Genomic DNA, 15,239 nt, shown 5'->3' with positions numbered 1-15,239 from the left:
TTGTAGTACGCCAGGCTTAATATGCACATAAGAGGAAGCACATCTCGCGTTGTGAGACCCTAGCGATCAAATTCGCTGATTGCTAATCATCATTTCCAACATATCCAGTACAGTAAGACACCACTACACTCTCATGCTTTCCGACCTTCCGACAGAGCTTCTGCTCGAGATTTGCGAGTCTCTACAAAAAAAAGACATTCTAGCGCTACGCCCGGTCTGCCAACGTTTTTATTCGCTTTTCACCGATGTGCTCTTCCGACGCATCGTGTGTGATGAAGTCCCACTGCTTTTTCGTGCCGTGGAGGCCCAGAGACTGGATATTGCAGCGCTGCTCATCGAAAAATACCACGTCGATTTCAATTGTCTGCACGCTGGCAAGAATGCGCTTCTTCTCGTTATTGACCTGCGATACCCACAGGCTGTAGATCTGATCTTGCAATATCGGCCCGACGTTCGCTATTGCTGCGATTTTGGAGGTCGAGGGCCCCTGTCACTTGCAGTGATCAGCGGCAATGCTGCTAGCGTGGAGCGGATTCTCCAGTCTCAGGAGATTGATGTCAACGATCTATGCTCGGACGGACTGTCTGCCCTAGTATACGCGCTGAAGCATCGCGAGTACTATTCCCTCCAACTTCTACTTGCAGATTCTCGAGTGAAAGTTAATCTCGCAGATTCTCTTGGCTGGTCACCACTGCAAGCTGCGGTTCTCGAAGGAGATCATATAGCAGCCCAGATGCTGGTGCGACATGCAGAAATCGATATCAACCATCAGAGCTCCCACAATGATGCGCCCCTCCTGTTGGCTGTGAAAAGGCTTAATGGCCAGCAATCTGTTCTCATGGTCGACTCTCCTCTTTTGCATTCGAAATTAGATGTGAACATATCGGACCCCAACGGGCAAACGGCTCTATGGCACGCTGTCAACCGTGGCCACTATGACCTTGTGAAATTACTTCTACGTCAAAGCGATTTGAGATTGAACGATCCTGATCGATATGGGGTGACGCCATTAGCCCGAGCTGCCGAGAGGCCTGTTCTGTCCGTCCTTGAATTGCTATTGCAACAGCGGCAGATGTGTGCAATTGTGGGTCACACGAAGCCACATCAGGTAGCCAAACAGCGCAGTCTGCAAGACCGGGAACTTTGACCTGACTATTACTGCAAAGTTAGTTACCGAGCGCTACTGCCGATGGATCAACTTCAGCCGGCAAGGTTTCATCGACCTTTTCATCGCAGGCATCACTGCTTGGCCATATCACTCGTTCTGAAGTCTGGGAGATCTCATGCAAGGTGTTATCATTTTACGCCGTCTCTCGCAGTATCGATGACATTACGGTCCTGCTCGAGCCGTACATTTGGAATGGATCTCTTGCGATTCCCATCGGTTGCTGGCCCGAATGCCACCATGGTGTCCAAACGTCCCCTCCCATCCGATCACGTGACATATGGCTCCAGCCTCGATGCTGCTGAAGAGAAGTCGATTTGAGCTTCCAAAAATCCATGCCCAGTTTATTGGCGAATCGAGAAATTCAGAGAATTTGGTACTCGGTGATATCAGTTTCACCCAGAGATTCACTCTGCTAGGTGTGGGGATCTATGAAGAGACAGCCATGACCATGTAGGGCTATCGTCGAACTACCATGGCAGAACAAAGACGGGGTCTTGCGTATTGGTGCTGGATGTCTAGCTCAGGTGCTTGTCATCCAGGTGAGACTTGCACCACGGTGGTGTGGTGTGAGATGCGAGCGCGGTGTCCACGTTGCATTGTTCTGTCGTCCCTGTACCATCTGCGCCGTCGCGTACATCCCTGCATGACTGCGTGAAGTCATCTTTGCTCAATCCAGGCCCTTGTTAGCGCGCCTGTTTGCTCTCTTTCCAAGCACAGCAAGCTCTGCTGACTTGTCCTAGAGAATGCCATCGTGCTGATCGCGGGTGATGCGTCATGACACAACGCTTGTTGGCCACCTCATCGATCACACATATCAGCTGTCGCACAGTCATGTCCCTCATCAGACAAACAGCTGTGCGTCGCCGCGTCGCTGATGTCTCGCAACGCATGATCACCACAAGGCCTTGACTTGCCTTTTTAGGCGCATCTTATGTCCCGCGTGAGCTGCTGACTGACGAAGAGTGACTATGAGGTTCTTTCGTAGTATTTCAGGTGCTTTCATCTAGTTTGTAGACGAGTGCTCGTCTCTAGGCTGGTGATGCAGGGCTCATTACGCTTTCGTCCTGCACGCTGCTTTTTTAACCGCCTGCGTAGTTCCCTGATAAAACCTCGATGATGTATCCTTTTCGTAGACTGATGACTGCTATCCGTAACACAAATGCATTATAACATGCTGTTCGATGGTCGTACTATGGTAGCCTCGTCAGGGTGCGGGGCAGGGGAAGCTCGCAACGTACGTGTACAGTGTCATTTCATCGGATATACGGCTAACGCACAGTATCTGATTTAACATGGAACTTACGTTTGTGACCGTGGTGTTGCTGAGCATTCGCTTCATATTTGTATCATTCTTGGTTGACTTCGAATTGACTTAATCCGATCTGTTTCATGATGTAGCGTAGTCGTACTTTGAAGAGACCGGTGTAGACTTCATTGGTCATGTTTTTGTGAGGCCACTAGAGAGATACAAGTTACGCGTGCGACTTTGATGTCATAGCATCTATAGTGCAAAAGGGAACGTGTTGTTTATTTATTAGAAAAAAGATGTGCAGCTACAATTTATATATAACAAGAAGCTTAAGCCAACTGGATTCTTGGTGTAGATACTTCCGAGTTAATGACATGATCTAGCTTTCTTTTTGGTACTTAATGACCAGCCGTATGCCACGACTCTATTTTCTGTCACGAAGGACTTGACAACGGCTGTTGGCCGGAGAGAAATACAGTGATGTGGGTGGGGTCTTCCCCCAAATCAAACGAAGTGTGCGAGGGGTGACACACCGCCTGGGCGACTCATTCCGTTTGTCAACGCGTCCAGACTCAGCATTGACAGTCTGCTCATCGACGCGTCGACACTGTCACCATCCACGAATTGTCTTCGAGCTGGTCACTGGTTTTCGAGCAGGCTCAAGTGTTTACCAATGCTGATTCAACTGTAAACAGACGCTTAGTCAACTGTTGATGAAAACAGACTCAACTGTTTGCCAAAGCCGGTCAACTGTTGATGAAAACCGGCTCAACTGTTTACGCACGCTCAGTCAACTGTTTATGAATACAGACTCAAATATTTATCAAAGCAGGCTCCAATGCTCACCAACACTGGGTCAACCGTTTACGAATGGTCATTCAACTGTTTATCAGAGCAGGCTTGACTGTTCACAAAGCAGGTCAACTGTTTACGGACGCTAAGTCAACTGTTCACGAATGCTCAGTCAACTGTTCACGAATGCTCAGTCAACTGTTTACCAGAGCAGGTCACCTGTTGATGAAAACAGGGTCGACTGTTTATCAAAGCAGGCTCCAATGCTCATCAACACTGGGTCAACTGTATTCGAATGGTCATTTAACTGTTTATGAAAACAGATTCAACAGTTTACCAGAGCCGGTCATGTGGTTATGAACGCTCAGTCAACTGTTTACCAACGCTCATTCAACTGTTTACCAGCACAGGCTCAACTGTTTACGAATGGTCATTCAACTGATTATGGACGCTCAGTCAACTGTTTATGAAAACATGGTCCATTGTTTATCAAAGCAGGCTCCAATGTTCACCAACACTGGATCAACTGTTTAAGCGCGCTCATTCAACGGTTCACGAATGCTCAGTCAACTATCACCATAACAGGCTCGACTGTTTACGAAAACAAGCTGAAATGTCTACCAAAGCTGGGCAACTGTTCACCGAAGCAGGCTGGTCGCCACGTTGGATTATTGATCACCGCATCTACCCCGTCACCACCAACGCCAACCTCAACAGTCATCTCAGTTTTCCTGACCTGTGCGATAGACGTGGATAATGCTTCCTTGCCCAAGTCTGATGGTCTTTGACCGAGCTGACCAGCCTGTACGTGTGTGTATACATCCTCTACGTGTGTATATACATCTTGGGAAATCAGGTTCTGGACGTAATGCTACTATGCACGGCGGAATCAGTAACAGCAATATGCTGGGTTGATTAATTCTCTATTCAATGCTATCTTGAAGTTGAAACAGGCATCGGAATAGGCTCTCATGGCCATGCCAGACTCTTCGCCCGTGGCCCGAGCCTACAAAGGTGAAACATCAATGTTGGCGCAGGTCTTGGCTTCTTCAATTGCAGAGCGAGCATTGAATACTGGTCCCTAGCACCACGTAGAGGTGCCTGCACTTGGCTAGAGTTCCTTGGTGTCGCAGCGTCCCCCTGCGGAGCACGATTTGATCACGCAGAGCCTATCCTGCGAGGAACAGTTGGTATCGCAGAGCCTATCCTGCGGGGAACAGTTGGTGTCGCAGAGCCTATCCTGCGGGGAACAGTTGATCACGCAGAGCCCATCCTGCGGGGAACAGTTGATCACGCAGAGCCCATCCTGCGGGGAACAGTTGATCACGCAGAGCCCATCCTGCGGGGAACAGTTGATCACGCAGAGCCCATCCTGCGAGGAACAGTTGGTATCGCAGAGCCTATCCTGCGGGGAACAGTTGCTAACGCAGAGCCCATCCTGCGGGGTAGTCTTGATCTCGCAGCACCCCCCTGCGAGGCATATTGATAACGCAGACCTATCCTGCGGGGTGGACTTGTTCTCGCAGCGCCCTCCTGCGAGGCATATTGATAACGCAGACCTATCCTGCGGGGTAGTCTTGATCTCGCAGCACCCCCCTGCGAGGCATATTGATAACGCAGACCTATCCTGCGGGGCGGACTTGTTCTCACAGCGCCCTCCTGCGAGGCATATTGATGACGCAGACCTATCCTGCGGGGTGGACTTGTTCTCACAGCGCCCTCCTGCGAGGCATATTGATAACGCAGACCTATCCTGCGGGGTGGACTTGTTCTCGCAGCGCCCTCCTGCGAGGCATATTGATAATGCAGACCTATCCTGCGGGGTGGACTTGTTCTCGCAGCGCCCTCCTACGAGGCATATTGATAACGCAGACCTATCCTGCGAAGCATGTTTGATAACGCAGAGCTTGTACAGCGGAGTCGTGGCCATGGTGCCTCTCGAGCCTGCAGACAAGAGATGGAAACCATGACACACGGGAGTGTGAGGAGGAAAGTCCTGATTTATTTTGGGCCGGAAATCTCGCGCCTTTTATGTCAAGTCGGCTACGTCTCTTCACAGATACCCCCTGCGCAAATTCATAGCAACGGCCACTGATTTGGGAGGGCATTGGAAAAGTTACTTGGAAATCTTTGGCCAGAAGACGTACCTTCAATGGATCCGTGGTTGGTCTCATGTTGCCAGGGGGACCAGCCCTTGGTTCCATCAAATCAATCATCTAGACTGACCTTTTCCTGCGGTGGGTTACAATGGCGACTGGGTACCAGAATTGATGAAATGGAAACCATGGATACGATCGCTGTGGCAATGAAACTGCGTTGCATTGCAAGTTGCGACAGATGTATTACAATACAATATTCAAAGAGGGCTAAACGCAATGGCCATGCAAGTGCAGTCATGGGTACTGTACTATTGCCATTAGTGTCGCGCATCGATCATGAGCAGCTGCAGCGCACGTTGTCCTTGTTTTCGCCAGACTCTGAGAAACCAAACAGCGGTGTTCAGCAAGATGCACGAAGGACTGGACCTTAGACCAACCCACGTGCTATTTAAGGTTTAAGGTGCCGGCCGATCATTTCGATCTCGCCGTCCCACTTTCCACCTCTCATATGCACTTTCTTCCTGACAATGCTTTGGCCATTGGTAAACTCCTGATGAGAAGGGAAACTTCTGATAAGGTCAATCAATTGCTACGAATACTACAAAGTATCGTCTTGTTCATCTCTGTTATCGACGCGCGTGGCAGGGCAAACTTGAGAGTTCAGGAGTGACTTTCCATTTACCCTGGTAAGTACCCGGGCAAGACTTTGGCTGATCTGCGGGCCCTGCTCCTACCGCTCAAACTTACCGGCCACGGACCCGCTGCGCTCTTGTTTCCAGCAACCTTGATTGGTGAGGCATCAGCAGTCCCACCATGACTCACCCCAACACACCTGACCAATCAGACGCCATTCTGTTCTCAGAGAAGGCGTCGATCACTTTCTAGAATTGCCATGTGGCGCAAGACCCACTGTCGATGTAACATCCTGGACCAGGAGCCATGGAACTTCATCCTTGACCGGACTTACAAACTAGCTCTGGAAACTTTTCTCTTTCTATAATTGATGTCCATAGCGAGCTAGTGTATCTATGCTGCTCATAACATGTTCTCTGGAAGCGCATAGATAAGACACTCGATCGTTGGGAATAAGTTACATATCAAGAACAGAACAATCTTTCGGTGGCTCATGTGTCATGGCCTGCCTGGCTTCAACCTTTAACTCATCATTGCCCTTTGCACATGCTTGGAGCAGGGATGTGACTTGCATCGTGGCACGCAGGTTTAAGGCAATCGAGTTCTGACGGTCGCAAATTGCCTTCTCACTCGACCCAACGGAGTGATTCCATCGATACCTCACATTTTTTGTTCAAACGAAGCCGAGTAACTCGATTAGCTCGATATTGAAAGTCTTCACGGCATGCGAAAGATTGGATTGACCCCTTGATCTCGATCGACCCTGACTTTGGACCGCGAGAGCAGACACTTGTGGATCTTGACGTTGTTGGGCTGATCGCAGGCATGGAGCTTCGCAGCAAACATGAGGGGCGTCTCTCCCAGATGATCGGGACAATCGACATCAATCAGCTCCTCTCTTGCAAGGCTTGCAACAGCATGAAGGTCTCCGTAGATCACGGCCAGATGCAGGAGTGTTTGGCCGCTGTGATCCCTCTGGTTGATATTGACCCGCGGATCCTGCAAGAGGATCTCCAAAATCTCATACTGTTCACGTTCTAAAGCCACCAGAAGTGGCTGCTGGACCTTTCGATTGGGGCTGTAGAACTCGATATCTTTGCGGCGGAGCAGCTGTCGTACGATTGAAACACTGCCCTGCGTGATGGCCATCGACAGAGCAGTCTGACCGTAGATATTGCATTGAGAAGCACGAAGATCATCATACTCCAACAGGAGATCGACAGCCTTGTGATCCCTCGCTTGGACGGCAAGCATCAAGGGCGTGTGTCTTCCATGTATCTTGTTGATATCCGTAGTGCACCTGCAGAGGTACTTTTGGAGCGCATCGGGCTGGGAGAGCTGTTGCTGCAGTGGAGGGCTAGGGTATGACAGAGCGCTTGACATGATGGCGGTGAGAATGGATGTATTGGAAGAGATATGAGGGATGAGGTATTGCTAAATTGACAAACGTGGTGTAAAAATCTGGATGGTGGTTTATATATGCTGGCAAGGACATCCACCAGATCGTTAGAGAATAGTCCATATGTTCAGGCCTAGTTGACTGCATTCTTGAATAGATATGTCGACTCGAGATGCGCAGAATGAACGCTGTTTTCTGCATTCGTTCGATGAGGTATACCTGGAATTCCAATGGTACCCTGCAGGAATGACCACGACGATAATAGGTGGCCAACAACATAGTATATTGGTGCTAAAGGGTAATCTTGCAAAAAAAGCATCAATCTGGTCCCAGGATCTGGCCCTGTGCTCCGGGAGCCATTTATGACTTCATCTGTGATCGAGGCTATAACCCTGGAAACAAGGCGCTGTCTTCCACGGGTCATTTTTTCATTTGACTATCGCTGATGTACTGATGGAATTCAAGATATTGTACCTGAACCCTTGGGTTAAAAAAACCTCTTCGCCATATTACCCGTTTTACTTCGTGTATGTGGTTTCACACAATGCCGACTTGGCAAATTGCTTTTTTACATGCTCTTCAAAAGACAAGATACGCAATGGCGGACGCTCATATACGTGATTGCTGCGCCGAGTGGTATGTGCGTTGATGAATGCACAAGCTGCTCCTGGACTCACGAAGCGAAATCCCATGTTCCTCACGGTCAATTCAAGGATCATCATGATTAGTCCTGGGAGGTGCCGCGCTCCTAGAGCGCTCACCCAAGATCTCAGGGCTAGGATCGGGATTCCTGGGATCTAGGTAAGGTGACCTGGGGGCGGAACTGTGGTTGCAGGCGCCGGTGGCCCTTATTGCCCCTTGATGCACTTCAAGCAGCACTTCTCATCCTGTAGATATTCCCATCGAGAATGATATGTGCCATCATCAGCACCAGGCTCGAGGAATGCATATGTCTACATTATTCGTCGTCTCCCTGTGGTTGCCTTTAGGATCAAGAACTATAAGATGTCTGGCTATGACTGACAGTCAACTTCAAATTTAAATCATCGGCGTTCACAACACTCTATTTCGTCGAATCATCGCCCTCGCAGCATCTATTCGCCCGACTATCATCATGCCTCCACCTTATCTCTGGGATGCCTTCGCGATTTGTGAAGTGCCGGACAAAGCGAACAGAACATGCTGTGGTCTCACCAGGCAAGCCAGACCGTGCAAACTCATCGTGACAGAGGAAGTCCACCAAATGGGTATTAAAAAGTTGAACGACCTCTCATGCGATCCTTTTGACCTTCGTCTTCTCCCTGCGAGGCTACAGGATATTGTTCCTCATTTCCTCTGCGCACGCTGGCACCGTCAACTCCAGGTCGACAATATCCGAGATCAATGGACAACAGCCGCCATCCGTAATTCTGCCCAGGCCAACACGTCACGACCTTTTCCCAGGGAGGAAGGAGAGCTATCACCAGAGGCTCGCCTTGGCATGGAGCGTGAAAGATTCAATCCTTCGATGTCACCCGGCCAGCCTGACCCTGCTCAGCCCACGACAGATGCCAGATCTTTGGAGTCCTCCCATCTCTCCGGTCGGAGAATGATAGAGATTCTTCTACGAGAGGAGGGGGCTCCCTTGGATCTTTCGGGGGACTATCTGACGGTGCTTTCAATCGAAAGGGAGGAAGGGGACGAGACTCTACTTCGCCTGAAAGATTTCCACCCAACATCAAGCTTAGAAGACGGGACATGTGGGATTTGTCTAGGGGTAGAGCAGAATGACTCCCTCGTGTTGAAATGTGGCCGATGCACCTCTTGCGTCCATTTAGGGTGTATGTCGTCGTGGCTTCAAAGTCTCTCGCCCGGAAGCAAATCTTCTTGTGTAGTATGGTATGTTAAGCGTCTTTGTTCTGAAAAATGAGGAGCAGTAGCTAATCAAATGAACAGTAAAAGCGATGCACCATTCAATGCATACTATGATATGCGAACTGTGGAGGCTGCGTGGAATCAACGGCAAAAGCGGGCAGATCACACGAGTTTGCCGATCACAGTACACAACGAGCAACCACCAGTCAATACTACAGCTTCTGTCGAGACCTCTCCTACACCTGCAGATGCAGTGCTAGATACCGCTGGACCAAGTACACACCAGGTGCGGCAAGGATCGGAGCACGTGGACTATCCGCTTCTTCCTGTGGCCTCTCCATCATCAGACCCGCCATCACTTCGTCGATCAGGTAGGAAGAGACGGGCTCCTGACCGCTACGAGGCGTAGATGATTTGCGTACAATTTAGCCAGGCAGCTTCCAGCATGCACCTGGAACATAATTAGTTGGTGGAGTGGTGTGTCAAAGCTGCGGTCGGGGAGGCAGGTGTCATGTCAAAGCTGACAGTCACCTAATGGTTGGAATGGAGGAATTTCCTGAGGTAATCTGGAAGGCTGTGTGGGCCGTCTGCGGCGGGCGCTTTCAAAAGGGCTTCTCCCGGTCAGTGCATTTTCTAGATAAATGATACAGTATGACTTCTAAGAAGCGAAGTGTTGAAATCTAAAATGTTTTTTCTTGATTTCTTTTAAGCTGAGCATAATTCGATTCCCTCCACTATTCTCCTATCGCAGAATGAGACATGCGACCTGAAGCAGCTACTTGAGCCTGCGGGTCAACATGTTGACCGGAATCATATCATGACTCAAAGATCCAATTGCGAATTTTTTGTCTTCCCATTGATATCTGAAGCACCGGTATTGCGTGTCTGTAGTACCTTTCAGTAGCAGCAGCACCGTCCATTCCCTTTTGTATAGATTCGTCGCGATTTTTGCACTTTTCCTACCTGCCAGCAATCTTTCGAGCTCCCTACATCTGAAATGGTGCACTATGTTCACATCATTGCTAGACAGCATGGAGTTCCGCCAGGCAAAATAAGGGACCATATCGGCCGCTTAGAAGAGGCGATTGGGCTTGCACTGCCGCCAAATTCCATGTGGCATGGAAAGGCCTATCATCAAGGTCGCAAACGACAACATCCGTCCTGGTTTCGAAAAGAACTCATCTTTGCATGCATGGGTCATAAAGGTTTAAAGCGCCTGGATGAGATATGGTATCGGACTTGGGTGTTTGTGATTAATATGAAGATCGAAGGGGACATGAACGAGAGGCTCATACGAGCGGTCCTAGGCCTGGAAATGACAGTGGAAAAGGTGGAACATACCGACGGGGGACAGTTTGATGCATTGGCAAAGCGCATGCTCCACTTGCGGAACGAGATCCCATGGTCGAATGATGGGAAAGCTGGGAAAGAAGACGTTCAAGGTTGTTGGTATTTCGGGAAACGGTTCGAAATTGGGAGGCATGTCTGATGCAAAAGTACTGCCATGCTCGAAGGTACTTCGCCCTATCGAAGCGCGCGAACTACCTGCTGAATTTTGTCCTAGGCGAGAAGTACCAACAAAGAGGAACTGGAAATACTACAAGAATGATGACGCTTCACTGTGCAGACATCTGGTGGATCATCACAAGGGCAACTCACATCACCAGTACGGAAACTGCAGAGCTTGAGGATGAACGCACTAGATTACGGTCCAAAATGTTTTTTCTGGTTCAATATCACTCTCGCTTCTTCATAAACCTTCCTTTCCATCTTCTCTCTTCTTTCGTATGATAGTGTTCGCTGCTTACAATTCATCATCATCATGCAACTTTTCTCCTCCCTCGCTGTCTTTGCCGGTCTCGCTCTGGCCCAGAATGCGGCGATCGGACTACCTTACCCCAACCAGACAGTCGTTTCTGGCAGCGATATCGTCGTTCAGATCCAGCGACCCGTATGTCAACCTCCCGTTCTTCTGGCTCAATATCATTATCTAACCGCATTCAGAATTCCCTGACTGGCTCGACAGAGATGGCTGTCGCTATTGGTCTTGTCTCTTGCCTCCATCGAATCTGTCAGCCTGCCAGCAACATCATGGGCTCCATCGTTTACAACGGGCTGTTTGACCCTGTGTACCACGAGACCTACTTGCCACCTTACCAGAACTTCACGGTCACAGTCCCCTTCGCTTTTGCGGCAGGTCAGGCCCAGATCAACGTGGCTCATGCCACACTCATTGGGGTGAGTCACAATTGATCACCATTGTCGGTTGGTATTGTGCTGACCTTTGTGACAGGCTGGCCCGTATCCTGATCTGGAAACTCTCAATCAGACTATAATCATTTCCTAAAAGAATGTCCATTCTCCTCCACATATCTTTTGCTAGCTGACTGACGTCGGTATATCCTGTCATGCTCTCCATTTTGTGATATTCATCGATTTCAAGTTCAGGAGTCGAACTTATTCGGTTCGGCGGTAGTCGATAGATGTTGATGTCTGATCCAGAAAATGGATAGCCCGAGCCAAAAATATATACATTTATTTATATACGTATGTGCTCTCTGTTTTACACAGCACCTCCATAGACTATAAAGCTGGCATCAATGACGCCACCGTGGTCTGGGCTGCAGAATTGTTTCGTCGTGGAGTCGATGGGTGAAATGGCATGAGCGGGTCCGTGATGAAGGGGCAGTGGATAAAATATTCTCGCGCACAGGCCCACGCCAAGAGGCCATGCCGCGCGCTAAACCGAACATCCATACCACTTGGGCTCCTTCATGAAACGCAACAACCGAATCTCCTAGTCGATGGGTGCATCTTGACAGCGACAATGATCTTCTTTGATTGGCCGGATCGACACCATGAAACGCGAAGCACCGTCTGAGATACATGGCTGCAACGGTGATGGTGACGTTCGACCAGCAAAAGCGCGCCGGCGAGAAAGCCCCAGCACGGAATCAGAGCTTTGGAAGGAAGAGCACGAGCATAGCAAAGCGCAGCACCCGCTTTCTCCCTTCTCTCCCGACTGTGGTAGTAAAGTAAGTCTTGACCCTCCGCTTGCGATAATCATCACACTGACTGCCCAGCTACCTGATGCTCTCGAACAGCGAACTCCCACGTCCCTCGCAAATACCACCGACGAAAACACGGATACGATATACCAGTGGATTCCTGCGCCACCGGAGGTGGATCCACTAGAAGTGATGAGCCAACCCCCGTCAAAACGATCCCGATCGCGTTCGATCTCAACGGATCGGGGGCGTGCTCGGTCGGTCTCGTCGGACAACAGCGAGAGCAGCTCGGCTCGCGACACCAGGTCATATGCGTACCGAGCTGTGAACTATGTCACCATCTTAGAGACCAAAGGATGCTTCATGCGACAGTCCTCTGCCGGCCCAGTACCCGAGGATATCGCGCTGTGCGAGCGTCTCCTCAGTCAACCTATCGAACCTCCGATCGGCACAATGCTCGAAGACGAGTATATCACAGACTTCCATATTGCGTTGCAGAATCGATCTGAAGCGCGTCTCTTGGTGGACCTTCACCCTCTTATTATGCCCTGCGCGGAGAACCAATACATTCAGGGGAACAAATCTCTGAAGGATGTGATAGACGGGTACAATGATCCTTGGCTGAAAACCGAGCCGATTTATGGACCCAAACCGCAGCCCGATCACGCGCGAGGCTTGAGATGGTCGGCCTTTTCCGAGACTCAGCGGCGCAAACTCGGGATCAAGCCTGACGAGAAGTCACCGTACACAGTACGAGAAGACATGTACTTTCCGTATCTGACCGCAGAAATCAAATGTGGGAATCAGGCGCTGGAACTTGCCGATCGGCAGAACATGCATAGCATGTGTATTGCTCTGCGAGCCGTGGTTTCTTTGTGCCAAGCCGCAGGCTGCACGGAAGAGGTGCATCGGCGGATTTTGGGCTTTTCAATATCGCATGAGCTCGAAGGCTTTCGAATATACGGTTACTATCCTGAGATTGATGATGGCAAGGTGTCATTCTATCGCTGGCCTGTTGCGCAACCCAACGTCTGGGTCAAAGAAAATCGATGGACATGTTATCAGTTTGTAGAGAACTTGGACCGTGAATTCCTACCGATTCATACCCATCGATTGATGCGGATACTTGAGAAAATCTCAGACCCAAACGAGGATGTGTCTGGTATCGATGTCGACGAGCTTGACTCTCAGGTGTCTATGGTGGGATTGCAGGAACGCCCGGGCTATCGCCGAGCAGCCTCTTTGCAGAATCGCGGTCTACAACCAGAGCTACGTATTATGGTGCAAACATTACAACAGCAGCTGGCAGATCAGAAGGAACGAGAAGAGAAGCGGGTGGCGGAACAGAAGGAGAGAGAAGAGAAGCTCCTCGTTCAATTGGAACAGCAGAGGCTACGGGAAGAAAGGCGAGAGGCGGAACAGAAGGAGAGAGAAGAGAAGCTCCTCGTTCAATTGGAACAGCAGAGGCTACGGATAGAGAAGCGAGAGGCGGAACAGAAGGAGAGAGAAGAGAAGCTCCTCGTTCAATTGGAACAGCAGAGGCTACGGGAAGAGAAGCGAGAGGCGGAACAGAAGGAACTGCAAGGCAAGCTTTTTGCTCTTTTAGAACAGAGAGAGAACTCGAAATAGTTATTTGAGCTGTTTTTTGCGATTACTTTTCGTTTAGGCGTGCTAGTTGAGCCAGTCGGATGTGATATGGCTCGCTGCGTAGATGGTAAATGCTTCCTTTTCTGGTTTGAGGAGCTCTAGATCAATCGAGAACAGTCAAAAACAGTATGTCTTCAGCCACAAGAGCCAGATGCCACGGGCGTCTCTTTGTACTGACAGACTGAACTCTGAAATCACTGGTCTCGGGATCCAAAACCGGACGCAGCAAGAAAAAAGGTAGATAAAAGAAAAAGTTGCTGCTGTCGTCCCTTCGCTTGAAGTCTCCTCTTGCTACAAGCACACGTGGCCGTGCCAAGAGAAATCACCACAGGAGTCGTGGCAAATCCTGAAGTATACGGTGAATCCAGCGCACTTGCAACTGGGTGGGACGACAGCGAGTACATGTGAGACGAAGGAGTTGATCGGAAATGTGAGGTTTTTGCTGTCCCATGGCAAGCACTGACGCTCTTGCCCTCCCAATGCGCAGCAGATAACACGCCGATCACATTGGGAGCGCACAAGCTAGGGCCATTGATCCAACCCATAAGGCGATTGGCAATGTCCGAGGCGTAGCAGTGAGTAGCAATTCCCTGACCTAAATTCCCGCTAGAGGCAACCGCGCCGGAATTGTAAGCTCGGGCGGCCTTGTAGAATGAAGCTACATGTGCGGAACCCCCCTCCTGGTCTATCAACGCTTTGAGGCCAGGACCGGCCAAGGTGTCCTCGACGCCATCCATGATCATTTGATGGATCTCGCTCTCAGGACAAGGGTTCTGGATGGCTCCATCCTTGTTGCAGGAACCAGAGCCGTCGTGGCTTTGCATTAGTCCCGGATTGACCACACCATTGTCAGTAGTCTGAACACGAACACACCCTTTGCTCTCTTGCATGACGATCGACAAAATGAAGCGGGCGTCGACGCCACTTGAGTGGGCCACTTGCTGGATGGCATCATGGATGAACTCGGTCTCGCCTTCTGAGTTATTGGGGAGACCCCACTGGGAGCAGCTGACGGAGATGACGCCTTTGTTGTTCTCGAACATAGCTTCAAAAGACTCAACCCACTGGTCAATGCCGGGCCAGCCGTCGGCAACCATACCGTTACCCCCCAGTACCGCAGCATAAAGACCAGTGCTGCGTTTGTGAGGTGAAATCCCGCGGGGTTCCACGAAATTAGATAGAGTCGAAGGAGCATGAGACGCTGCAGCAATCAAACGAAAACACTGAAATGCCATAAAGATAGACCTCAATGTCATTGTGATACTGAAAAATCGAGTTCTCAGTGGAGAGCGCTGAGCGTTAAGAAAGTCCACTGATGTAAAGTCTGAGAACAGTAATGGGGATCTGGGAGGTCAATTCCTTATGGCCAAGCAAAGAAAAGTAAGCCCAG

At 50.0% G+C, this 15,239-nt stretch overlaps 3 protein-coding genes across 3 annotated transcripts; 2 read left to right on the top strand and 1 right to left on the bottom strand.

Moving 5' to 3' along the window:
* Positions 1-133: 133 nt before the first annotated feature.
* N7520_009716 (uncharacterized protein) lies at positions 134-974 on the top strand (the record flags this gene model as incomplete). Its single annotated transcript, XM_057143650.1, has 2 exons — positions 134-926; positions 967-974. The coding sequence occupies 2 exons, from the start codon at positions 134-136 to the stop codon at positions 972-974; spliced, it is 801 nt and encodes a 266-aa protein (XP_056992938.1).
* An 11,078-nt stretch (positions 975-12,052) lies between these two features.
* On the top strand, positions 12,053-13,831 carry N7520_009715 (uncharacterized protein; the record flags this gene model as incomplete). The annotated part of the gene is made up of 1 exon (XM_057143649.1): positions 12,053-13,831. One exon carries the CDS (start codon positions 12,053-12,055, stop codon positions 13,829-13,831), a length of 1,779 nt encoding a protein of 592 aa, XP_056992937.1.
* Positions 13,832-14,043: 212 nt separating this feature from the next.
* On the bottom strand, positions 14,044-15,105 carry N7520_009714 (uncharacterized protein; the record flags this gene model as incomplete). The annotated part of the gene is made up of 1 exon (XM_057143648.1): positions 14,044-15,105. The coding sequence occupies one exon, from the start codon at positions 15,103-15,105 to the stop codon at positions 14,044-14,046; it is 1,062 nt and encodes a 353-aa protein (XP_056992936.1).
* Between the last annotated feature and the right edge of the window lie 134 nt (positions 15,106-15,239).

The sequence above is a fragment of the Penicillium odoratum genome (genome assembly GCF_028828045.1).
Source record: "Penicillium odoratum strain IBT 22623 chromosome Unknown utg000006l_segment0_segment0, whole genome shotgun sequence".
NCBI lineage: Eukaryota > Fungi > Ascomycota > Eurotiomycetes > Eurotiales > Aspergillaceae > Penicillium > Penicillium odoratum.
This window is presented reverse-complemented; position numbering and strand designations above follow the sequence as displayed.